Raw genomic sequence first — 25944 nt, forward strand, 5'->3', positions numbered from 1 at the left:
CAGGGCTGCAATCACTGCCTGGTATTGGGGTGGCCTGACCCATCTTATGATGCTTTCAGCCTTTAATAATTTAGGGTGAGAGATCTCAGGCCTTCTGTCTCAGCTTTTGCTTGATTGCTTGTTTTTCTGAGATTTCTGTTTCTCCCCCCAGGCAACACTGTTGCAGAGGATTGAGGCAGGCGTTTTGAGGAGGGTCCTTCTTTTGGAGGCGAAGAACTGCCTTAATTTGTCCAGCTCAGTAGTGCTTTTGAAAAACCTGAATTGTTGCACACAGCGTGAAGCCTTGTTTGATTTTAGCAGTGAGAGGAAGCATCAATCGTCTGTACATGGAGACAGCAGCTGGCTAAAAACACTGAATTTGGGGCTGGTGGGGAAAGGGAATGGAGAATGGGAGGGAGGAGTGAGCTATACTGGGACAAGCAGTGAGAGGGCAGGGAAAAGCCCACCCAGGTGATTTTGCCCCAAGGAGACCTCTGCCCACCAAAGGATGAGTGATGCTGCGTCCTGCAGCTGCTGCTGGAAAATGTCCTCTTTTTCCAGGCTGAACCTCCTCCTGCCTGCCCAGAATAAAACCCCCAGCAGGCTCCTCTTCAGCAAATGTTATCAAGTTTGCAGAACTCCAGAGCAGGGAGGTGCCAGGGTCGGTTTGCTGTGCAGCCTTCAGGCAGCCCCTCTGTGCATATGCATTATGGAATCGTCTTTAATGGCATGATCATATCCGAGTTTTTCACCTTTGCCTCGCTCAGCACAAGTGATGAACCTGCTCTGGGAATGATCTGCATTAATGTGAAGCCGTAAAAACTTCAGCTGAAGTCAATGAGAGCTGTACTTTGAGCAGGGAAAGTGTCATTTAATGCTAAGCACTCTGAAAAATCACATCTAAATGTCTCAGATTTGGTGCACGTAACGGAGTGGATGTTTTTTGCATCACTGTGCCTGTGCCTTAGCTCCCTGTCTGTAAAATGGGGATGATAACAGGGAGATTGGGAACTTAATCACTTTATTTGTTGTGAAATACTGCTGCTTCTTGGTGTTGAGTAAAGCATAAGCAAGCCATGAGGAGCTAAGTAATTGTGCATGCAGAACAGTGCCTGGATAGAGTAGCATAAAGTAGGAGCTATGTGTCCTCCAAGGAAGAGAAAACAGGATACTGAGAAGCTGCAGATGAAGTCATTTGCAGGGCACTGAGAAGCTGTGGATGTTTGTAGGTACCCAGGGGTGGGTTTGGGATGCCTAAACTGAGCTCTAGGCTGTTTTAGGCACCCAGGGGCTCCTGGAGCAGCTTGGCATCATCACCTTTGGCATTTGGGGAGAGATAGGTCCTTGGGATAGCCCTGCTGTATGGGGTCTTGGAGTCAACACCCTCATCACAGGCAGAATTACTGGAGACTGCATTAAGGTTGTCCTGGTAACCTGAATTCTCACATTTCTGTAAGTTTTGGGTATGTGGTATCACAACCCTTTTAATTCCATGCATTGCACTTTTTCTGTGTGCCCAGGCCAGTGTGTACCCACATTGCATGACCATGGCTTCATTCTTGGGAATCCTTATGGACTTTGGTGTCTCCCTGGCAGTGCCCATCACATCTGCCAGGTGGTCAGGGGGGACACAGTGCTTGGCAGTGCTGCTTTTCCTCCTGGATGGTGTCCCCAGGTGCTTGGATTTCTGTCCCACTGAGAGCACCTGCTGTGCTCCAAGCCCCTGTACCATCCCATCCCATCCCATCCCATCCCATCCCATTCCATCCCATCCCATCCCACGTTTTGCTGCCGAGGTTCCTGACACCCAGGAGCATCCAGCACACTGGAAATGCATCCTGCTGGATTTGGGCTGGATTACAGACACACTGAAGCAGGGATCAACACATGTAATTCCCAGCACACCTCCTGACCGTGCTTTGCCATCCCTCCTAAGGCTCATGTGCCTTTTCTTAACCCTCCCAGCACTGATGTTGCCTGGGAGACTGAGCCAGCACCTCCTGCATTTCCGTTGGCTCGTGCAGGGCTGAAACTGCAGCCACGATCTTCCCTGAAACAGGGAAAACGCTCAGAATTAAAACTACCTTGTTTAATTCATCCATGCTGCCCTGCTCCTTCATCTGGCAGAGCTGTGCTGGCTCTGAGTGGGCTGCAGTGGGGTGGAGGGTCCTTGTGAGCCCCAACATCCCTTGGGATGTGTTTCCCTTTTATCCCGGTGTGTTTGTTTTCGCTTTGCTTTGCTGTAATTAAATTCCCGGCCCTTCTGCTTGCAGAAGTGAGCTTCAAAACTCTCCGGCAGAGGGGTGGTTTTATTGAATCTCCAGCAAATTATTGAAGCTTGGTGGGGAATTTTTCACACTTTCAACCTCAAGGTTTTTTGGAGAGCGTTTTTGCAAGTGTTTATTATAGTATTGCCACAAGAAGCGAGACTAGCCGGAAAATTTATAGCAAGCAGCTCATCAGCTGTGGAATGTCAGCACAGCAGCGTTGAAATGCCTTCTCCAGCACCACTCAAGTGAGGATGATTTCTCCCAGTTGAGGACCTGGATTGTGGTTTTTCTTCAAACCTTCCAGCACTATTACAGTGGCTGAGAAGTGGCTTTCGGTGTACTGGGCAGAAAATCACTTTTTTCCTGCATAAAGTAATAAATCTGATGCAGGCACAGTGCTGGGAAACCTGGTTAAAGATGGGAGCTTCAGCTTGCCAAAGTTTCAGGCTGTGAAGTGCCTGAGTAAGAAGCTGCCACCACCTCATGAGCTCCTTCAGTGCTGGGGATGGAGATTAACTTTTCCAGAGCATCCCAGCTTGGTCAGCATGCAGACAGACCTCGTTGGCTCATGGTTCAGTGCTGTAGGATATAATTGCTTCATTCCCCACAGATGTGGATATTAGGAAAAAATTGTTCCCTGTAAGGCTGCTGAGGCCCTGGCACAGGGTGCCCAGAGAAGCTGTGGCTGCCCCTGGATCCCTGAAGTGTCCAAGGCCAGGCTGGAGCAGCCTGAGATAGTGGGAGGTGTCACTGCCCATGGCAGGGGTGGAATGAGGTGAGCTTTAAGTTCCCTTCCAACCCAAACCATTCTGTGATTCCGTGATTAAATGTTGTAGTGGATGCAGGAAGGGGCTGTAGAGAGAACTGTCTCTTGCTGCAGGCAGAATAAAAATTAAAAGGGTTGAAATCGCAGAAAAAACATATTGTGTTGCATTCAAATTGGAGACCACTTTTCTCAGGTGATCATTTATTGCGTGCTCTTTATAATTTGGGTATTTAACTGGATGGCCCTCAGAACAGAACAGCCGAGCCTGTGGTGCAGCAGACCCAGCTGGAATTGTAGTGTGAGTGTGGGAAGTGCTAAAAGTACTAAAAATAACTTGGAAAAACATCTTCAGTTGGCCATCCAGCAGCGGTGAGAGCTTTCCATCCTTTTTTCCTGTTGCCTTGGCTGCCTGTCTTAAATGTGAGGAAAATCACATCCAGTGCACAGAAGCTGGGAGTAAAAATGAATGTTTGTGACACACAGGGGGTCCTGGGAGGGGAAAGGCGTGGCTGTGCCTTTGCTGAGGGCAGAGATGTCACATGCTGAGAGTGGTGCTGGGGCTGGGGGTGGTGGCACTGAGGGATCCCCAGGGCTCTGCTTGCAGCCAAGCTCCCAGCCCCACGTGCTTTGCTTCTGAATCTGGGCTTTGCAGCTCCAGCTTGGGGGTTTTACTGTTTATTTGTATTTATAAAAAATGTGATTATGAGTTTTGCAGTGCACCCTCAGCTGGGATCATGTTTTGATCATCCTTGGTGCCTTCATTTTGTGATGAGTTTTGCTGGGCATCATGTGGGAGCTGATCAGAACTGCTCAGGCAAGCAGCAGCTGGGCTGAAAAATGCAGAATCTGGGTGTAAATTGCTCTGCCCTGGTTTGTAAGTGCAGCTGCTCTGAAGTTCTCTGTTCAGTGGAAGTAGCAAGCAGAGCAAGGTGCTGGGCATGAGAGATAGGGTGGTTTTGGGTGAAGCTGCAGGTGACACAGCATCACACCCTGTGCTGCTAGTGGGCCCTGTCTCTAGAAACTCCTGAACCTCAAGTTCCCACCCTGATCTCTCTCCAAGCCCAGCTTAGGGAGCAGATGGCACTGGCTTAGTCCCCAGCTTGCATTCTTTTCTTTATTTTTCTCAGCGATGGTGAACTTTGTAAGGCACTGAAGTCTTTACCCATTAGCAGGCAATAAAAAGGGGCAGCAGAGTTGGATAACACCCACTAATCCCCTTCAAGATGAGCTGGAGAGAAGAGCCACTGCAAAGCTCCAGAGCTTATTCTGGGATGAGTGCTTTGGAAGCTTTGAGAATTGCATGGTGTTGGTATTTCATGAATAAATAACCCCCAGCGGTATTTGTCAGTGAATCTGCTTTATTAATGAGACCTGGAACAAAGGGGGAGGGTGGAGAAAAGTGGTTTTGAGGGAAGCCAGGCGAGTGCAGGTGGTGGGAGGTGGGATGGGGCTGTGTGAGGATGATCTGCACCACGGGAGCAGAGTCAGGAGGGGAGCCCTGCTGTTCTGGACATTTGTGGCATGAGGAGTTGGTAGAAAATTGGATTTTACTGATGTTGGGTGTGTGTTCAGTGGGTCCTGGTAGAGAGAGGAGTGTGTTTCATTTATAACTCTATCATTTGGGTGTCTGCAGGTGTCTTTGGGAGGGCTGGAGAGTCAAAGAAAGAGCATGTGCCTGTGTTCATAGACCTGCAGGTGCTTGGGGAGAGGATCTGACATTAGAAATTAGGTCGCTTGCTCCAAAATGCCCTTTTTAATGGGACCTGGCATCTGCTTTGGGTCAGTGATGGATTGCCACATCATCCCAGAGCACCAGGTGCTGAGCCCTGCCTGCTCCCTGGGCTTTTGGCACCTGAGTCCAGCCAGGGCCACGGCAGCTTCCCCTTCTCTTTGATGTGCCCAGGGCACGGCACAACCTGAGAGCCTGTCCTTGTCCACCCCACCCTGTCACAACAGATCCGGGGCTGAGTCACTGAAATCCAGCACAGAGAGAGGGAGAACACGAGCTGTTCTTTTGCAGGCAGCTTGTTACTGCAGGGGAAGTGATTCATCCATCAGGGCTGGTCTAGTGTGGCACCCGGGCGATGGTGGGGATGGCTGTCCCTGCTGGGCTCCCTGCAGTGGTGGCCAAATGCTGCCATCGCTCCTCAAGTGTCCCCTGCCTTGTCAGCACTGTGTTCTCTCCAGGGCTGGCACTGGAGTTTGGGAACAGGAGCCCCATGCAGTGGGCAGGGAAGGACAGGCAGGAGTCACTGCCAGAGCTGTGTGGGTGGAAAGTCATCTGCTCTGTGCCACGTGTGGCTGCAGAAGGCAGGTAATTAATGACTGCTCTTTGCTCCCAAAATTAAAAGGCTGGCAGTGCCAGGGGCTGGGCAGCACCTGCCTGTGCTGAGCCAGGCTCCTCCAGATGAAAGTGAAGTTTGCTCCCAGCTCACTCTGAGCATCACATGAACCTCTCATGAGCTGCCATCCCATCAGGGTAGTGTTGAAGTGATGCTGCTCTAAAGTAACAACGGCTGCCATGGAACCAACCTGTCTGAGCAGCCTCCCCTGTCTGCCCTCACCCTGCTCCTCTCCCAGGTGACACTCAAACACTTCCCTGCAGCTCTGCTGCCCAACCTTCTAGCGAGGTTAATATTTTAATACCTTTAATGGCTCACTGCAGCTCGCCAGCCCTGCCTGGGCTCTGGCAGGGGTCATCCATTATGCCAGGCTCTGCAGAGCGAGTTTCCCATTCCCATCCTCAGCCCTCCTGAGGGCAAGAGGTGAGTTTGTGCTTCCAAGTTTTAATTAAAGCATGATGAGTTGCCCTTGCCAGCCCCAGCCTGGTGCCATGTGGGATGAGCTGGTGTCTCCTGACAGAGTTCTGTCTCTCTGGAGCAATCCTGTGCAAGGACCCAGCCCCAGGACCTTCTTTCCACCACCCAAGGAGCTGTAGCTCCTCAACATCTCCTTCCAGGGACGTGGGTTGTTTGGTGGCCCAATGGAAGAGGCAGGAGGGAGGATGGGAGCACAGTTCTCCTTGCAGTCCACCCACGATGAGAAACCCCCTGGGAGGACCAGATGGGGCTGAGCTGTTGGGGTGGGTGGTGGAGGAGCTGTCACGGTTTGCTGGTTTGGGCTTTTTAAAAATAATTCTCCCTACATTAATAAACAGTGGGTTTGGTTAGTAAATAATATCCCCTTCCTCCCCCCCATCTCTCCAGCAGAAATGTGTGCCCTGATCTAATATATCCTGCCTTCCTCATTCCCTCATTTCAGAGGAGCTGCAGATCCTGGTGGGAACAGAGTGCTAATAGAAAACTGCCTCTAAAGATATTTGAAACATGACCAAGAAAGGACAGAGGGAGATTCATCTCCAAATATGCTGGAAAATCTAGGAGGTGGGCCAAGAAAGGGAGAATATCAGGAGCTTGATTGCTAGGAGTAAAAAGTTAATTAGGAAGCATTAATTGGGGTGAGAGCAGGCAGCACAGACATCAGTTTGCTATGTGGGGCACCACGTTGGACACAGAGCTGCCCTGGTGCTGGGATAACTCACCCACCCCAGCCCATGGGGACGTGCCAATTTACTATTTCTTGCTGCTTTTAATGGCGTTTTCCTTGTTGAAAATCCCAAGTTCTGCAATCCTGTGATTCCCTTGAAACTCAGAACCTGAAAGAATCATGATGTCAGTACTGCGTAGGGCTTTATTTGGGTTTGGTCTCTGAGGAGTTTCAAGCCCTTGAGTCGCAGAGAAAAGCTCGGTTATACCCTAAAGGCTCAGAAAGCAGAAGGCAAATTTAAGGGAGGAAAATATAAAAAAAAACCCCAAAAACAAAACCCCAAAACAGCGCAGCAATTGATTTATTTTTAAAATCTCATCATTTTGGTGCCAGTTTCACTATATTCTCTTTGAATGCCTGACTCATGGCTTTTTTGAGCGCTCGGTTTGGCTGTGTGCAGGAGTGTGACAGCGTGTGAGCTCAGGGGCCCTCTGCTGATGGAGAACGCAGGGCTGCTTCCACACAGCGCTGCCATGGCCCTCCAGGGCTGATGAATATTCCTTTAGTGCTGTTTCATTGCCGAGCAGGGTGTTTTCAAATTAAACCCCCCCAGAAAGGGGCACTGGTGCTGGGCATTGAGTCATTGTGCTGATGGCTGAGCAGGGGAGATGCTCAAGGAGAATAAACCACACTGTGGCTCCCAGCATTGCCTCGGGGGTATGGAGGTCAGAGGGGTCAGGGTTAATTCACAGCCTCCTGTGTGTAAAGATCTAATAAACAGCCTGTGCAGGTCAAACCTGTCACCATCAGTGGCTTGTTCTGTGACCTTTCTCTCTCTCTGATCACTTTGTCTCTCTCCTGTCAGTGAGAGGGTGATGGGTTCTGTTGCCCACGATGGGTTGTGGGTATTGGTTAATGTATAAACTGTGCTTTGAAGATGAAAAAATATCTTGGGAGATGCTTAAAGCTCTTGACAAGCATCTGTGTTCCTTTTGCAGGAACCCAGCAGAAGGCAAAGTGCCTGAACGCTTTGTCACAGGCGAAATCTGCTGCGTGTGCAGCTCCGAGAGGCAGGGCTGGGAGCTTCCCAAGGCTTCACATGGCCCTGGAATTATTCCTGGGTGTTCATGAATAGGAGAGAGGTGTCACAGCATGGGCAGTGCCTGGGGTTTTGCACATCATGGGCTGGAGCAGAGCAGCAGAGCTGTGCCTGCACCCATCCCTGCATGATTGGCTCCACATCCCCATCCCAGCAAGCAGGAAGCCAAGTTCCATGCGTCTTCCCAGCTTTGGCAGTGTCCCCTGGTGATGGACAGGGTGTGGCTGCTCAGGGAGGCTTGACCCAGCTGTGAAACATTCAGGAAGAGTTTTATGGCTTTGGATTTGCTGTTCTCTAGTGCAGGGTTGGATTCGCACCCAGCTCCAGGCTACCAATAAAGCATCTCCTAGTTGCTGGTTTGCATAAAACTGGTGGATGGTGTCTTTGAAACCCCATGACTGGTTGATTCTATAAAGGATGCCAGAATTATACAGCAAATTTATTACATTGCATAATCACAAAGCCCTCATTTTCTTGGGCAGCTTCCTTTGGCTCGGTGTCGCTCATCAGGATGCAGGGATTTTGCCAGAGCAGCTCTCTGTGGATTGCCCTGCCCGTGCCATGCTCTCCAGCTCCCTGCCAGCCCTAACTGTGCCTTTTCTCTCCAAGGGAAGAAGCGATGCTGTCCACCTACTTCGAAACCATCAATGACTTGCTCTCCTCCTTCGGGCCTGTCCGGGATTGCTCCCGCAACAACGGCGGCTGCACCCGCAACTTCAAGTGTGTGTCGGACCGCAAGGTGGACTCCACGGGCTGTGTGGTAGGTGCTGGGGCTGGGGGGTGGCTGCTGGGGCTGGGGGGTGCGTGCTGTGACAGTAGGGTAGGAACTGGGGCTCTGGGGTAGGTTCTGAGCATGTGGGATGAGTATTGGGGCTGTGGGGTAGGTGCTGGGGCTGTGTGGTAGGTGCTGGGGCTGTGTGGTAGGTGCTGGGGCTGTGGGGTGGGTATTTGGGCTGTGGGGTAGGTGCTGGTGATGTGGGGTAAGTTTTGGGGCTGTAGGGTGGGTGCTGTGCCAGTAGGGTAGGTATTGGGACTGTGGTATAGGTATTGGGGCTCTGGGGTGGGTCCTGGGACTGTGGCATAGATATTGGGGCTGTGAGGTGGGTGCTGGGGCGGTAGGGTAAGTATTGGGGCTGTGGGATAGGTGCTGGGACTGTGGGATAGGTATTAGGGCTGTGGTATAGGTATTGGGACTCTGGAGTAGGCTCTGAGCATGTGAGGTGGCTATTGAGACTTTGGGGTCCCCCAGGCTGGTCTGTGGTTTGGGGACAAGCCAGAGGGAGTTGTAAACTGCTTCTTCTGGCCCAGGGGATGTGTGTGCTGGAGGACTTCCCACACTCCTGGGGCCTTCATGGCAAATCACAAATGCCCTAAGGACTGCAGGGAAGCAGCTCAGGTGCTCAGATGAGCAAAAGAAAAACTGCTTGAGGCTGGCAGTCATTTTCCTGCTTGTCAAGAAGCAGGGGTGGAAAGCTGCCTCGATTTTTCTCCTGCTTTGGGCCTCCCAGCGTGGAAGATGCAGCATCTCCCATCCTATCCACCTCTGGGCATCTCTGACACCCTCAGGTTTTGATTTGTTCCTGAGCATGTTCATGTCTTGCCAGACAATCTACTGACTCCCAGGTTTAGCAGAGTCCAGAAGACCTTCTAGACCCTAAACCATTAGTTTTGGGCAGAGGCTCTGAATTGTAGAATCTTAGAAGAGTTTGGATTTGAAAGGACCTTAAAGGTCATCTTGTTCTAAGCCCTTACCATGGGCAGGGACAGCTTCCACTAGCCCAGGTTACTCAGAGCCTGCTCCACCCTGGCCTTGAACACTTCCAGGGAGTTGTTCCCAGCCACTGATGCACAGAGAGGTTTTCCTGTACTTCCCGGTGGGAGCAGCACCTCGCCCAGCTCTGACCCATCCCACCTTGACAGCAAAGCCATCCCTTCCCTGCTGAGGAACTCGTGGGGATCCAGTGTGACATGCAGAGACACAGGGCAGAGCCCTGGGGAGCGGGGAAAACCTGGAGCATCCTTTTTTGTCTATCTGTTGTTGAAGCCCCTGCCTGCCAGCAAGTCATGGTGATCCCCATGGGGGTTCAGAGCCATCACCTGCTCCACCAGCCCCTCAACCACACCCTCGTTGCTCCTAAACCCCTAAAACCCCTCATCTCACTGCAGGCAGAGCCCCTTCTGCCCGTCCCTCCCATCTCAGCAGAGGCAGGAGATAAGTGTCTCTTTATTTATTGAAGATGTTTGTACACGGCAGCTGGGAAAGGTCAGGCTGCAGCCGTGCTGTCCCGGGGGGGAGGCGTTTTCATTATCCCCTTCTCAGGTTGCTTGTTAAGGCCATTTAGCACGACAGTCTGACGTGTCACCAGCAATGCCTGGTGCCATCTCCCCCTTGCCGCTCCTCTCCCCTTCCTCCTTTCTTTTCCCATTGTCATTCTTTTCCTTTGTTCCCTTTGCCAGGGAGCAGCTGCCTTGCTAGTCTTTTGGGGTGTTTTCCCCCCTTTTTTGGGTGTTATTTTGCTCTGAATACCAACGTGCTTCCCCAGGCACTGTCAGAAGCAATCAGGGCTCTGATCGCCCCACGCCGCTGGGAAGCGATGCCTCTTTTTAAAGTCAGGATATATTAAAATAGAAATTGTCAATAAATTACAGGCCTAGTGCTGGCATGTGGAGAGGCAGAAAACTGTGTCACTTAGGGAAAATATCCCCCAGCTTCTATAATGCCTGACAGGCTGTGTGCAAAGAGAATGGACCATGTAGAGTGGAGGGAGAAGGGAGGAGCAGCAGAAGCATTCTGGAGTGCATCCTCTCCCTGAGAGCCATAGGTGAAAACCCAAATGGGTGGGCTGGGTCATGCTGGTGATGCTGAGAAGGATCACAGGGGATGGAGTGGAGTCTCAGCACTCACACAGCCCCGATTTGGGACATTCTGGTGCTTTCTTTGCCCATCCCTGCACTGCCCTCCCCATCCCAGTCCTGGTCCTGGAGCCTCCTGGGTGTGAGTTGGGCTTCCAGTGCAAGCAGGGATGGGGTCATGTGCTGCAAATTTTCAGGGATGTCAGTTAGTTTTGAAGCTGAACTGCCGTGAACTCAATTTGCCAATTTGGTAAGTGCTATGGGCAATATCGGGATGTAATTTAATTAAGCTATCCCCTTTTTATAGAGTTCAGGGAGCATTTGCCTACTAATTTTAGCACTAGGTTTGCTCCAGCTTTACTCTGGACACAGATTCACAAATCACGACGTTGTTAATCTCTACCAGTCAACAGTTTATTAATTTGCTGAGGACCACAGAAGTATATAATCAGTGGTTCATCAATCAAGGCTAAATCCAACAAATGTTCCAGGCAGGTACTGAGCATAAAATATACATGCAGCCTTGTAAGCAATTAATACACCACAGAGCTGGAGCCGAGTGGCTCAACCAGGGAGCAGCACAAATCTCAAAGATTTCTTATTCCTTTTGTATATAATCATCATCTGTTACCAGTTCCTTCGTGCCCTTAATACGGCTTCCAGTAATTCTGCAGGACTGGGATGCATTTATCTCCGGGTTTTTAGCGGCGTGGGCTCTGCCATTACCTAACTGTTTGGCCTTAAAAGGTCTCAGTTAAAAGTCGAGGGCGGATTGCTTGCAGCTCGTGCTGGAGTCTGGCTGAGTCTCCTTGGGCTGATGATGGAGAGGAAAGAGGATATTCCTTTGCTCGGTTAAAATCCTGCTTTTTAGGCATCACCTGGAGGTGCTAAAACCTCTCCAGCGGCATCACCACCCCCAGGAGTGGCAGCTCCCCACCTGCCATCCCCCACTTCTCATGGGGTCCCTTTTTCCCCCTCACCTCGTGGTTTTCTGTTAGTTTTATGTGTACCCAGTAGATGGCATGAGTGCATAAAGGGTTTCTGCAGTCCTTTTCTTATCGGAGGCCTTTTTTTATTCAGGTAATTTTAAGAATTATCAGCTGTAACCTCACTAAGACCTTGGCATCACTAGCTGGAGCCTTGAGTTTTAGCCCTAACATAACCAAACCACCCTCAAGCTCTAGAAAACCTCCTTCTGTGCTGTTTTTAATTGTTGCATCCTAGAACTGCTGGTGGATCTGGTCAAGCTGTGGGCAATTCCCAAGAAAATAAAATCCCAGAGAGTTTCTCTGAATCCAGTGGCTCTGCACATTGAGTCCAGTGTGTGTTTCTCACCATCTTGCAGGGATCACAGCAAACCAGGAGAAAGTGTGCTGGAGGAATAATTCATGCTATATCCTATAAAGGAAATATCTCTGATCCTTTCCACTGGCACAGTGATAGCTGCACAGCCTGGAGGGAGGATGCTGAAGGAGGGAAAATGCTTAACCCTCCTGTGTTGGTGATTTATAATCTGAGATGAAAACCTGTGAATTGGCCCTGAGAGACCGAAGGAGACACCTGCATCGTGGCTTAAATTCAGGTTTTCCCAGCTGTCTCTCAGATTGGCTTTGCTCACTGATGCCAGTCCTGTCTTCCACCTGAGGAGAATGGGGGTTGCTTGCCTTTACTGCCTCATGCCATGAGCACTTTTGAGCATAGAAAAGCAGGATTACAGCCCCAGGAAAATCAGAGGGGTGAGGTTTTTTCCCCAAAGGAAAGGGAGATTTGGTCTTAGCACATGAGTTGGGCAAGGAGGTGCTCTGTTCTCTCCCAGAGTACGTTGGGCATTGCTCTAGGAGGAGGCAGCAGCAGGTCCAGGTGTGCAGTGAAGGTGTCTGAGCCCCCTGGTGCCTCCCAGGATGGGGTCTCCTCACTGGGAGGACCACCTGGAGAAGCAGAAGGGCTTGAGCTGCCCTGTTGGGGGTGAGGAAGGCAACTTGGGGTCCTGGGCCAAGAGTTATCAGAATTAGCTCCTTGTTTGTTTAAGGTGTGAGTGGCCTTAATGCAATGGGAGAGGGCAGGTGGTGTGATCTGATGGTTCTGCAACATCTGTGTGCCTGCAGATGTTGATGAGTTGGTTCTTTAAATCAAATTAGAGTGCCACAGGGGCCAAGGATGTTGCAGGTGGATGTGGAAGGGATAAAACATGCTCTAGGATCCATCCCACCTTGGGAGAGGTGTTGGCAAGAGCCTGGAGAGCCTTCCCAGCCTGGGCAGAGGGTGCTGCTGTTCTGCACAGTTGTGAAATCCTGCTGATCCTCACTGGCTCCCCTCTCTCAGGCTCAGGTCCCTCTGGCAGAGATTTAATTTCTAATTGGAGCAAGAAAAAAGTACAGTTTGCCTACAAGGATGATCTGAGCTGTTCCTCCCTGCCCTGGTGAGGTCAGCCCATGAGGGAGGAGGGAATTTGCCTGGCTCAGCAGGATGCAGGAAGGAGAGCATCCACCAGAGAGTCACTTAATGAAGCTGTGGCCTGCGGTGACACCGGTGTGGTGTTGGTCCCAGCTTTTTTAGACACAGAAGGAAGAGAAATTTGGCATGGTCCTCACAGGCATATAAGCCTTAGCACAGCTTGTGTGGGGCTAATCCTTGCTTTGCTCTCTCCCACCTCAGTGAGGCTGTTCCTCACTGCTGCAGAGTGTGGCAGAGAAATGGCTTAATTTAGGAGTCTAACCATTTCTGGGGGAAATGGGATTAGAAATGCAGGAGCAGGGCAGTGGCTACTGGTTTGGTCTCCTCCTTCCAGCACAAGTCACCCAGGGGTGGCTTAGGGACCATGGGGAGATGCTTTGAAATTACATAGATTATGCTGAGAACTTATTTTCCTGGGGGAGAAATGGGGTGTTTGGGAGTTTCAGCCCAAACCAAAATGCTGCACAGAAATGCCTCACACACGTGACAATTCCAAAATACTTTGGTTCGAGACATTTCCTTTCTATAAAGGAGAGGGAAATGTTTAATTCCACCGTTATCATCTGGAGCTTTGTTTTATATTGCTTTATCCCAGCGTACAGCCTGAAATAAAAACAAAATTAGGTGGTGGAAACCAAAACATTTCAACCTTGTCAAAATTAAATGCTCTCCTAATTTCCCAATGAGTTTTGAGATGTAATTGATGGAATCCCACAAAGCACTTAAGCTTCATCAAATCTGCATTTTTCTGACAGACAATTGTTCATTGAAAAATAAAAACTTCCCCGTCCCTGCCTTGAGAGGCACCTAGCTAATTATGGGAGAGATGCACACACCAGGGAGGGAGGTGAGGAAACCAGTCTCTCCTAATCCCTTTAAAGTCTGGCTGGCTCCCTGGAGCAGGAGCTGACTCCTTTTGCCCGTTGTGGCTGGAAGCAGGAGCCCCCTGAGCTCAACAGCAAGCCCTCCTCCAGGGAGCCTGAGGTTTTGGATTTTATCTCATTAATCCAGGTAAATACCTGTGCTGAAAAATGGGATTTGAGGAGGAAAGGGTGGCAAAGGCTGTTGAGGTTGGTGTTGGTGGTGGGTGGGAGCAAACCACCCACCTGCCTTTCAAACCCCTTTCAAAACCCCTTTCAAAGCGGGTTTGCACCTCGTGGGCAAGGGGTGGCTGATTTCAAAGCAAGTGGAGCAGCTCAGGAAGCACCAAGGTGAGCTGGAGGTCTCTCTGCTGCACAGGGAAGGAGTGGTTTGGGTGATAAAAGCCTGTTTTCTCCAGTGTTGGCATTTTGAACATCATTCCTTGAGGGCTTGGCTGATGCCCCTCTGCTCCTCAGCAGACTGAGATGCTTCTAGTGTTGTGGTCACAGCTGGGCTGGGGCTTTGGGACTGGTTTGGGATATAGGATTTGGTGTGTAGTGTTGTGTCAGGATGGGGCAGGGGTTGAATTCCTGTTTTCCTGAAGGTTTTTGGGGGTGTCAGCCTCTGGTGTGACTGGAAATGCCCTGGCAGGCAGGAGATACCAGCACACCCCAAATGTGCTGTCGGTGACTTCTGGAAGGGAAGCAGATTTCCTTGTTCCAGGAGCTCTGAATGCTTCTTTCCGTGTGCATGGCAGAAAGAAGCATTCAGAAACAAATCCCTCCCACTCAGAATTGAGATGCAGACATGCACAGAGTGACTTGCCTGAGGAGGTTCACTGGAGAGGTGGCCAGAGGTGAGGAGATGCTGCCTCATCTCCTGGCACTTCCCTCTCCTCCACCCCACTGTCACAGAGGGACCAGGCTGAGAAGCACAAGCAGCATCTTCTCAGGAGCCTGCAAGACAGATGGGTTTGATTTTTCTAAGGCTAAAATAATGATTGATGATCTTTAAAGGGAAAAGGAAGTCGGGGAAAAGGAGGTGGAGGGGAAGAGTGGGAAGATAATGACTGTTATTTCAGAAAACAGTTGTAATGTTCCCCTCTGGGAAGGATGTTCCCCCACAGTGGGGTGTCAGGAAGGGCTCTGCCACAGCTGGGCTTGGTGAGGACATCCCTGCCCCGAGGAGGTGAAGCAGGGGTGGCTCTGGAGAGCACTTCAGCAACAAGCATTTTGGCCTTCTTTTATCAAAATATTGGGAGAGGAAGGATAAATCTCACACACAGAGACTGAGCTGTGCACAGCCAGATTCTGTCCTGCTGCTGCAGGAGCTTTGCTCACCAGGGGCATTCTGGGTCAAGAAAATGAAGGCAGAATAAGCTGGAATTGTCCAAATATATATATATATGGACACAGAGGGGTTTACTGCATTTGTATCATTTCTGAGCTCCAACAAGCAAATAAATACATGCCAGTGCATCGTCAGGAGCTCATTAAAATGCTGGCACTTGCTTGTACCTCAGCAGTGCCTGGGATTAATGTTTTTGTCTCATGCTGAAGAGGTTCCTCGGTGAGAGGTGAGGATGCCTCAGCACAAAGGGGGGTCATTAGGGCCTTTGGAAATGCTCTGTGGCACTGAGCCACCAGGTTGTGCAGCCTCAGGCCAGCAGTGCTGGGGATGCAGCTTGGGATCTCACCTCTGGAGGCACCCAGGCATGGGAATGGCACCTGGAGCAGCACTGGGAGCAGGGTTGGGCGGCAGCTTCATTCTATTTTTTATATATTTTAAGAGCCAGGAGGATTCAGACTCGTCTGTACCCAGAGCATCACCTCCAGCACTCTGACACAGAAATCTGTGACTAGAAGGCTGCTGTTGTTGAGAAAACAGAGTGGAATAACAAAAAAGGCAGTTTACTCTCCACAGAAACACTTTATTAGGTATTCTGGTTTTTTAAACTTAATAATGGAAGAGAGGAGCTGAGCTGAGCAGCTCAGGCAGGCAGCTCAGATGGAGGAGAGTGGGTTTGCTCCCATCTGGGGGATCTGTGTCAGGAATGATTTTCCTTCCAGTGACCCCTCGCTCGTCTCACTGCTAATGAGCTTTGTAAATGAGAAAGCAAGGCCCCTTTTTTACCTTACATTAGCAGGGACTTGTCCAGGTATTTATTTTCCTCAGGCATGATCTCGCACGAGTTCTGCTTGTGTTTGTGTTGCTGTGTTGCTTGTGTTGCTTCCCCCACTGATGATCCTCCTGTTCTGTTTGCTCTGGCCATGCTGGGGGTGGTGGTGGTTGGCAGAGGAGCTGTGCCCAGCCCTGGTGGTGGCAGGAGGCCACAGGGTGCCACATGCTGTGCAGGGTGACAGCAGTGGGCACAGGCATCCCGTTTTGTTCCAAACCACAGCCTCTCTGCATCAGCAAGGCTGGACCTGGTGTATTCCCAGGGGTGGCTGTGGGCATGTGGCAGCAGGTCCTGCCAAATCTGCCACTCCGTGTCACTTTGGAGATGTCATTTAAAAGGGAAAAAAGCCTGTTTTGCAAAAAAAGCCAGATAAAAATAGCACTTCCTATTCAGCACATCCATTCCTTGTGTGTACTCAAAATTCATTTGCTGACTGCAATCACAGGAATAAGGACCTGGGTGCTCTGGGATGGGAGGGATGGGCTGGTGTCCAACTGTGGAGCTGCTGGTGCTTCCTTCTCCTCAAACCCCTCAGCAGCAGGGTCAGAGCATTGGAGCTGAAGGTCACATTTAGCCTTCAGGACCTGTGTTATCAGTGCTAACACACAACAAGACAAGGAAGTTTTCTTTTCCAATGCCAAGGGCAATTTTCAGGGCTGTCTGTCGGCACAGAGCAATGAGTTCACTTCTGCATAGATGGGGTGGATGTGCAAGGCCATGGAATTATGTTGTATGGTAAGAGCTTCTCCTTGGATTTTGAGCAGACCATGAGCTGGAGTCTCCCTCTACATCTCCTTTTCCTCTCCATAGCATGGATTAAGTACCAGACCCTTTTCTCAAGCTCTGAGCTATATTTCCTGGTCAGATCCATGGATAAAGGATGAGCTGGGAGCTGGAAGTGAACCCATGCAGTGCAAATCTAACGTGGTAAACCCCAACACTTTTTCCTTATAAATTGCTGGATAACATTGTGTGGGATCCCTTTGCTTCCCTGGCTGAATAAATCCATGCTGTGGGTGGATGAGGGATGTGCAGAGGTGTTTGACCAGGACCTGCTGGGGCACCAATTCTCAGCAGCTTTCCTCCCACCAGGGTGGGATGTGCCACCCATGCTCGCCCAGACAGAGTTATTGACCGAGCTGCTCATTGATTTTGTAATCATTTTCCAACAGAGCCCCCCGTCCTGTGTCACTGCCAAGGCAGATCGCAAATTGAACTGCAGCTAAATTGATGGGGCATTGATTAAAACTCACCATCATTATTGGTTCTGTGCTGCCCGAGCCAGGCAAATCAATGTCAGCAAGAACAGATGTGCTCCTTTGTGAGAGCCCAGTGAACACAGGGCAACTGCTGGCTTTCCACACCCATCCAGAAGCCCAGAGTGACCCATCAGGGAGTCAGGATTAGCACAAACTGGCTTTTTCCAGGGTCATTTCTGACTGCTGGGGGCAAGAACATAGTTGCACCCAAATGGACTTCAGTTTTCCCCTACTCTGATCTATTGGTGGGACATCCTGATGGGAAATCTCTGCTCCAGGGGCAGGGAGGTGTTACAAAGATTTATGAGCCCAGAGAAGCTGTGGCTGCTCCAAGTGTCCAGAGCCAGGTTGGATGTGGCTTGGAGCAGCCTGAGATAGTGGGAGGTGTCCCTGCCCAATGAAGAGGAGCTGAGATGATTTTTGAGGTCCCTTCTAACCCAAACCATTCTGTGATTTATTGTGCCTGCTAATTGCTCCATCCAGTTATTTATCCCGGCAAAACCCTCTGTGCAGGGGCTGGCATTGCCTCTCCTGGTGGTTTTGTGGGCCAATACTAATTGCCAAGTTTGCTGGTTCCCCTGGCTCACCTGAGCAGGGACATATCCTGTGTTTTCACGTTGGTTCCCAAAGCTTTCTGTCCCTGGAGAGCTCCGTGCTGCAGCCCAGCAGCTGAGTGGAGAGCTGGCTCTGCTCTGGGCAGGGATGGATGTGAGGAGAGGGTGTGCTTTCTTTTGCAAGTGCTGTGCTGAGCTATTTGCCTGCTGTAATTAATGAGTATTAGGATGCATAATTAGGAGCTGAAAGGAAACACATTTCGTGGTGGTTAAGAGCCAAAACTGGAGGAATATCCCAAGGGTGGCCTCAAGCAGAGCAGGACTAAGGGAGGGAGGGCTTTGGTGACCCACTAACCCAGTCACGGGGAAAGAGCTATCTTCTTCCTCTGTGGGCTGGAGAAGGTGCTGAGCTCAGCACATGGAGCTGTGCCAGGGCAAGAATTCCAAGTGACAGCGCAGAAATCCGTGACTGATCCTCCGGCTGTGGTCCTGTAGCTCCTGCTGCCTCACAGGCCCATCCAGCTGCCTCCAGCACCCTGGAAGATCCCTCAGGAGCTCTAGAGAGAACCTGAGCAGAGCCCTGGTGCCCATGTCCCTGTGGATGTGGGGAGAGCAGCAGAGGCAATGCAGTGCTGCGGAGTAGAGATGCTGTTTGCAGCCAGCCCTGTGTCCTCCAGGGAGATCCTCTCTGCCAATTTGCACAGCTCTGCTCTTACAGCAGGGCTGGCAGACAGGAGGAGACCACGGCAGATACGAGCTGGATCTGCAGATTGACAAACTCTCTCATCCTGGTGCTGTTTCCCAGGCAGCTCCCAGGCAGCAAGGAGCATGGATTGTTCTCAGTGTCCTCTCCTCCTTCATTATTCTGTATATGCATCTAGAAAGCTCCCATGTCTTCTGCTGCTTCCTGCTAGTGATTCCAGAGCTGTGTCTCTGGGATCCTGCCTGCTCTGAAAAGATGGGCAGCATCCTCTTCCAGAGCTCTTTGCTGCCAGAAATCTTTGGATGGAAAAGCCTTGTGCCTTCCCTGCTCACCTTACCCAGTGTCCCCAAGGATGGTACTGAGATTTTCAAACTTCAGAGCTGAGGGCATGGGAGGCAGTGAGGGATCTGAGGGACAACAGAGATCAGCACATCCCAGTTGCTGCAGAGAGGGCAGAAGCAGTTTTGATGCTGCTGCTGTATGGAAGTGGCACAGGGTTTCTAGGAGATGGAGAGAAAGATGGGGACAAACCTTGTAGCAGGGTAGGATAAGTGTGATTGTTTTAAACTGAAGGAAGGGAGGTTTAGATTAGATATTAGGATGAAATTCTTCCCTCTGAGGGTGGGGAGGCCCTGGCACAGTTGCCCAGAGAAGCTGTGGCTGCCCCTGGATCCCTGGCAGTGTCCAAGGCCAGGTTGGACAGGGCTTGGAGCAACCTGGGGTAGTGGAAGGTATCCCTGCCCATAGCAGTGAGGTTGGAACTGAATGGTCTTGAAAATTCTCCTCCAACCCAAACATTCTGGGGTTCTGTGATTGCTCAGGACTCCCTAAAGCCCCTTTCTGCTGTCCTTGTTTGCTTCTTACATAGCCAAGATTGAGTGAGGCTCTGCAGCCCATCTTCCATCAGGACCCTGCTGGTGTTAGCAAGTGCAGGGTCCAGGGTCTCCTGAACTTTTATTAATATGTACAGCATTTTGCTCACATGGAAAATTGATTTTCTTTTTTAAGCACGAAGTATAGTGGTTTTATAACCTTTTCTTCGGCTTGACAAAGGCCATTTATAACTTGCCTCCATCACTACCTGTGCCATCTCCAGTCTAACTCATCTTCAAGAAATTCCATAATGCATTTTTAATTGGGAGCTGCTCCTAGACAAGATTTATTTATTTTTTCAAGGACTGGCCTTTTTGTTGTTGTTGGTGTGTGTGTGTGTTTGGTGAAAAGGGATAAATAATGCAAGTGGAAATGTGCTTTAACCTGGATGACAATTTATCAGTGGCATTTGCCGCCTGCTGGGTTTTATCTTTTGGGGCAGGGAAAACAAGCTGGGGAACTGGAATTGGAAAGTAGAACCGTGGTTTCCTTGGCTGTAGAAAACTGATGAGCCTGGGCTGCCATCCTGGCTGCCCCCAGTGCTGCCCACAGCAGGTATCAAGATCCTTTAGGACACCATGCCAAAGCCATGCTTGCTGCCCTGCCTGGCGTGGGTTGAGCTGGATTTCTGGGTCATTCCTGGGCACTGAGATGTTTCTCAGGGTGCTGAGGTGTTTATTCCTGGTTTGCACTGGATTTCTCTGCATTTTGGAGGAACAGGTAACAAACACAGAGGGTTGTCACGTTTTGCCCCATACTGGCTCGAGGCTCCATTGCTGTGGAATTTTGCTGCCTTAAGGATTTCACTCTCCTCTGGGGGGAGGATGAGGAGGGAGCCTTTGGCAGCAGACCAAATCCATGGCCCTTGCCCCTTCCCCAAGGGCTGGTGCAGCAAAGACCTCATGCAGCTCTGGCTGCTGGCTGGTCCCTGGGAAGAGCAGCGCAGGGAACTCTCCCTTTGCCAGATTCTCCTTTATTTATCCCTTTTTTGCTGGTTTATTGTTTTCCCCCCATTACCTTCTTTTTTTATTATTGTTTAGCAACACAGAGTGACTGAGTCAGCAAGAGAGAGCCCATTTTTCTGCTCCGTGCCTGCAGAAGGGGCTGGAAATTCATACAGGCACCAACATCCTTTGTAGGGAGAAATCCTTGGGACATTCCATGGTCTCCACCCACACCCACATGCAGGGCTACCCCATCCATCACCCAGGACAAGCTCATCTCCTTCAGGAAAAGGAGATCAGCAGCACTGGCTGCTGGATGGGCTGTGTCCTGGGAGGGACAGGATGGAGGAGAACCCACAGTGACCTTGCCCTGTGTCCTCTCTCTCTGCAGTGCCCCGAGGACCTCAGGCCCATGAAGGATGGCACTGGCTGCTACGACTACTCCAAAGGGATCGACTGCTCCGATGGCTTCAACGGTGGCTGTGAGCAGCTGTGCCTGCAGCAGACCCTCCCTCTGCCCCACGACCCTTCCTCCAGCACCATCTTCATGTTCTGTGGGTGAGTCCTGTCCTGTGCTCCTCAACCAGCAGGAAAACAACCTCTTTTCCATCCCTGCCGAGCCTCCTGGGTGTCCAAGAAAAAGGCTGTTTATGAAGCTGACTTCCAGCAGGGAATAGAAGCACCTGGTTTGCCCAGCAGAAGTATGAGGAGCAGTGTGAGCAGATGTACCTTCCTTCTTTCCCCCACATTTTCATCTGTGACTCACCGTGAAGGGACCCAAAAATTGTACATTATGTGTTGGAGGGGGAAGGTGTAGGATTTGTTTAAAAAATACTACTTTTAAATTTTTTTTCCCCTCCCCTGTGCCTCTCTTAAAAATAGAGATTCATCCCTGATTTTGGCCAGGATCTTATAATCCTACACAATTTAGCATTTTCTCCCAGGAAAATCTCCCTGGCTGCAGTGTGCTCTAAAAGGAGCTCAGTGATTATCTGGCTTTATGCTGCACAGCTGCAGCCATCCATCGCCTGCCCCAGCTCCACGGCTGCATCACACTCTCAGGCACACTCAGGAACCTACTCCCTGTCCCAGTGTGACAGATTTGGAGGAAGAAGGGGAAAAAAAATCCCTTTTGGGAAGGAAATGCCCACAAGCAAGAAGGGGAGTGAATTCCTAGCAGTAACTCTGAGCAGCATCCATCAAGTCCCAATGCTGCAGGTGCAGCAAAGACCTCACGCAGCCCAGGGAGCTCTGCCATTGCCAACTTCTTTATTTATCCCTTTTTTGCTGTTTTTTCCCCCACAACCTTCTTTTTTATTATTGTTTAGCAACACTGACTGAGTCACCAAGACAGAGCACATTTTCTGCTCTGTGCCTGCAGAAGGGGCTGGAAATTCATACAGGCACCAGCATCCTTTGTAGGGAGGGTCTAGAAAACCTTGGGACATTCCATGGTCTCCACCCACAGCCACACGAATCTGCATTTCAGCCTTGCATCCCCAAGGACAGAGACTGTTTCCCTTTTTTCTTTTTTTTCCTTCCTTTTTTTTTTTCATAATCCCTTTTCAAGGCTGAGCTGTGCTTTGGGAAGAGGCAAGAAAAAGTGTGACAGACGGGTGGGAGTTTTACTTGCAGTGAAATGCAGTAGAGGAAGGGGAGAGGGAAGCAAGGCTGCAGGGAGGTAGGGTTGGTGTTAGCAGAGCACTGGGGCTGTGGGGAGGAAGGAGCAGGCAAGGAACAGAGGCTTCCCTGTGAGGTGGGAGCTGAGGAAAAGGCTGTTGGAAAAGGAGGAGAGGCAGGATGAGCACATTTACAAAAGATTCCACCAAGGATTCCAGTGTTTGTAGTTTAATCCCGTCCCTGCTGCCTGCCTCAGTTTCCCTTCTTGGCTGTTGAACATGAGCATGTGAGTCTTACCCAGAAAAGGCTTGAAAGTGGCATCAGAGAGCAGAGGAACAGCCCTGCTGGAGCTACTTCCTTGCAGGAGGGTATTGCTGGGTGGAAAGAGGGGCAGGAGCCTGATTTTGCTTTGCTGTGGCCTGGGGAATGGTTGTTCCTGAGCAGCAGATGCACAGTGGGCTCAGCTGTGCTCTCCAGCATGGGGGCAGCTCCAGGCAGGAGAGCATGGAATCATGGAATGGTTTAGGTTGGAAGGGACCTTAAAGTTCCACCCCCTGGGCCACCTTCCACCAAACCAGGGTGCTCCAAGCTTTGTCCAACCTCACTGCAGGCAGGTGGGCTGTGCTGCTGCAGGGGGGTTGGGAGCCAAGCACCCTTTCACTGCTCACCCAACCCAGCCAGAGCAGAGGATTTGGGCTCTGTGGCTCCTCACCTGCCCAAGCAGCTCCTGCAGGCATTGGTGGTGCCTGGCTGGGCTGGACAGAGCATCATGGGGTTGGTTGCTCCATGCCTGGCCCATCTCACATGGCTCTGGTGCCCCACAGGTGTGTGGAGGAGTACAAGCTGGCCCCAGATGGGAAGTCCTGCCTGATGCTGTCTGACATCTGCGAGGGCCCCAAGTGCCTGAAGTCAGATGCCAAGTTCAATGACACCCTTTTTGGGGAGATGCTGCACGGCTACAACAACAGGAGCCAGCATGTCAACCAAGGGCAGGTGTTCCAGATGACCTTCAGGTATGTCCTGGTTCTGCTCCTAGTTTTGGGAATATCAGGGTGGGGAGATGGGACCAAGGTGTACTGGTACAGAGCCAGCATCTCTGGTTTGCTCATGAGGGGAAGAGAGCAAGAGGAAAACAAACACCCATGGCTTTCCTACCTGCTCACCTTTCCCTCTGGCAGCAGCACAGGACCAGTGTGTCCTGTCAGATGGGACATATCAAACTGTGCTCCATGGGCCTTTCTCTGCAGTGTTGCCTCATCTCTTTCTGCACACTGATGTCTTTCATCTCCACGATACCCTGCAACAATGACTTCTGTCTTTGATTGTGTGTAGTGTGAAAGAGCATTTCCTCTGCTGTGTTTTCAGCCTGTGCCAGCTGGTTTTATTCAGTGCCCCCATTGCAGCACTGGGAGGAGCTGTGGATGTAGCACGATAAATAATGCAAACGAGCTGAAGGTAAATGCCTTCACCTTGCAGGGCTCACAGAGGAGAGCTTGCTGAATTCAGGGCTGGCAAATGAGTTATTTAGTTATTTTTCTTCAGGTCTTCTCAGTGCAGCTGTGTTTTGATCAGGTGTAAGCCGGGGTGGGTCTGTGAGTTTCGAAGCAGCACTAAGCACAGTCAGGAGCAGATCAGCCCACACCTGGCTCTTCCCTGCCCAGCACCTGAGTGTTTCATTCCTGATCAGGCACCAACACCTCATTGCTGCCTCTGATTTGAGCTGGAGCTGTGGGTGCTCATCCCTGCTGCCCACAGAGTTTTTCCAGGTGTTTTTGCCCAGCTGGGTGCAAACTTCCCTGGCTTCAAGCTGAGCTCTGGCCTTTTGCTTTCTCAATGTCATTGGCATTACAAGCTCCATCAGAACAGAGGTGCTGGGAAAGCCACAGCCAGCAGAGCTACAGCTTTTGCTGGAAGTGAGAATTGACAGGACACAAAGGCAGTTTTCCCAGTAGACTTCTCTTTGTTTTCTCTCCCTCTCATGTTCCATCATCAGAGCAGAGCTGGGGCTGCAGAGATGAAGTTTTCCATGAGCTGGTGGGTCTTAGGGGTGCTTTGTTGCTTACAGGTAGCAAATGTCCTCAGGGCTAAATTCCAGCTGGGAAGCACACAAGGATGTCTGTGGGGCTGGTTTATCCTGGGACATGTGGTTTCTCCAAATCTTCCCCTCTGAGGCCATCCTGAGGATGACAGGTTTGGGCAGCCCAGAGCTGGACTAGGAGCAACTCCTGTGGGGGCTGCCTTTGGGTTATGAATAAAATATCGGAGGTGTTGGGATGGCATCTTCCAGGCACCAAAAAGCACTCTCTCTGGGGCTCTGCCTGACAGGTTTTGTGGTTAAAAGGGTTGTTAATCATCCACCCTCCTTCCCAGGGCTGAGTACACAGTGGGGAGAAGCTTTTCCCAGTGAGGGGCTGTGCAGTGACAGCCAAGTTCTTTGCACAACCTGCTGCCACAAAAAGGGTTTTCAGTCTCTTTGGTCCCAGGTGTAAGAGCTGTGAGGGGCAGGAGAAAGCAGGTCTGACACCAGAGCAGCCCACAGCGCTGCCCACGTGGCTGTAGCGTGCGATGAAGTGGCTCCGCGGAGCTCTCAGCCTGGAGGGAGGCAGCACATCTTGCTCCAGAAACGCTTCCAGCCGGCTGGAAGGTCAGCACAGCTGCCCTTTCCCATCTGAGCGTGGGCTGTCGGCTCCAGAAGCACCAGGCAGTGATGAGAAGGGCTCAGTGCCCAGTGTGGTGTCCTCCCCCGTGGCCAGGCTGCCAGGGGTGCCCGCGGGTTACGGTGCAGAAACACCATTACATCATCTCTTAACAAGGGGAGAGAAGGAGGTTAATGGAGAAGAAATTATTAACTAAAAGATGTAATTTGCCTCTGATTTTCATAGATATTCAAGAACCTCTCTGAGCATTAAGACACCAGCTGTTAGAGAAGCCCTTAATTTGGTGCATTTGAAACATAGCAGGAAGCTGCCTAATACTAGGGATTAAAAGCCTGTTTCTGCGAAGTAGGAGCAAGAACCTGCTATCAGAACAAGGGGCTGAGTATTTTAGAGGGATTTATGACTGCTGGGATCCTTTAGCTATGCAGATGTGACAATCTTTTGAATGGTGTCTGCTTCCCATGTCGCCAAATCTTCAGTGTCTTTAATAAATAGGATATTCTCAATCTGCCAAGCATGTCAGCATGGGGTTGGGAGGGAGCCTTTGTGCTGGGAAAAACTGCTTCACACACCCTGGCCTGGGCAACACTTATCAGTTACTGCAGAATTTCTATCCCCTGGGGGTCAGAGAGGTGTCTTTGCCACCTAAGGGGCTGCAGCACTGATTAATCAGAGTTTCTGCCGTTCTGGTGGCTGCAGAATCACAGGATGGATCAGCTTGGAGGGAACCACATTGAGTCATCTGGTCCAGTTGGAGCACATGGCACAGGATTGCATCCAGGCACTTCTTGAATAATCCAGTGAGGGAGACTCTGCACCCTCTGTGAGCAATCTGTTCAGTGTGTGGTGACTGAACAGGGAAGAAGTTCTGCCTTGTGTTCAGATGGAGCTTCCTGGGCATCAGTTTCTGCCTGTTCCTCTTGTCCCACTGCTGGGCACCACCGAGCAGAACCTGGTCCATGCTCTTGGCACTCTCCTGGCCATGCTCAGCTCATCACTGGGATGTATTGGGTGTAGCACTGATGGCTTTTTTGTGTCTGACCAGCTGGAGAGGCTGGGGATGTGCAGTGAGGACCTTCAGGATGCAGAGCACAGATGGATGCGAGGATGCAGCACAGCTGCACAGCTTGAGAGCTCCCAGACCTCAGTCCAAAGTGTGGTTCTGGTCAGTGCTGCTTCACATTTTGGGTTTCCCCTTTAAGAGATGTAATTTTATCCAAGATGCTATTTTATCCTCCAGTGATGCTTCTCCTGTGCTCCTCGTGGGCACTTTGGGAGGGACTGAAGAGGCATCTTCCATCAATCACCAGAATTCTCCCTTGCTCCTTCCACTGCTGAGCCAAAAGCACATTCAGATCTGTCTTGTTCTGGACACCCCTCTCCTTTC

At 50.8% G+C, this 25944-nt stretch overlaps 1 protein-coding gene across 5 annotated transcripts in view; it reads left to right on the forward strand.

Moving 5' to 3' along the window:
- The window catches only part of ASTN2 (astrotactin 2), a 370770-nt gene that overhangs the window by 219347 nt on the left and 125479 nt on the right, over positions 1-25944 (forward strand). For all 5 annotated transcript variants that reach the window (XM_085077209.1, XM_085077207.1, XM_085077208.1 and 2 more), the window contains 3 exons: positions 8210-8360; positions 20672-20838; positions 22725-22913. In XM_085077209.1, coding sequence (XP_084933335.1) covers positions 8210-8360; positions 20672-20838; positions 22725-22913 — 507 coding nt within the window. The remainder of the gene's footprint in view (positions 1-8209; positions 8361-20671; positions 20839-22724; positions 22914-25944) is intronic.

This window comes from Lichenostomus cassidix, chromosome 17 (assembly GCF_008360975.1).
Source record: "Lichenostomus cassidix isolate B80296 chromosome 17, HeHo_3.0, whole genome shotgun sequence".
In the NCBI taxonomy this organism is placed as follows: Eukaryota; Metazoa; Chordata; class Aves; order Passeriformes; family Meliphagidae; genus Lichenostomus; species Lichenostomus cassidix.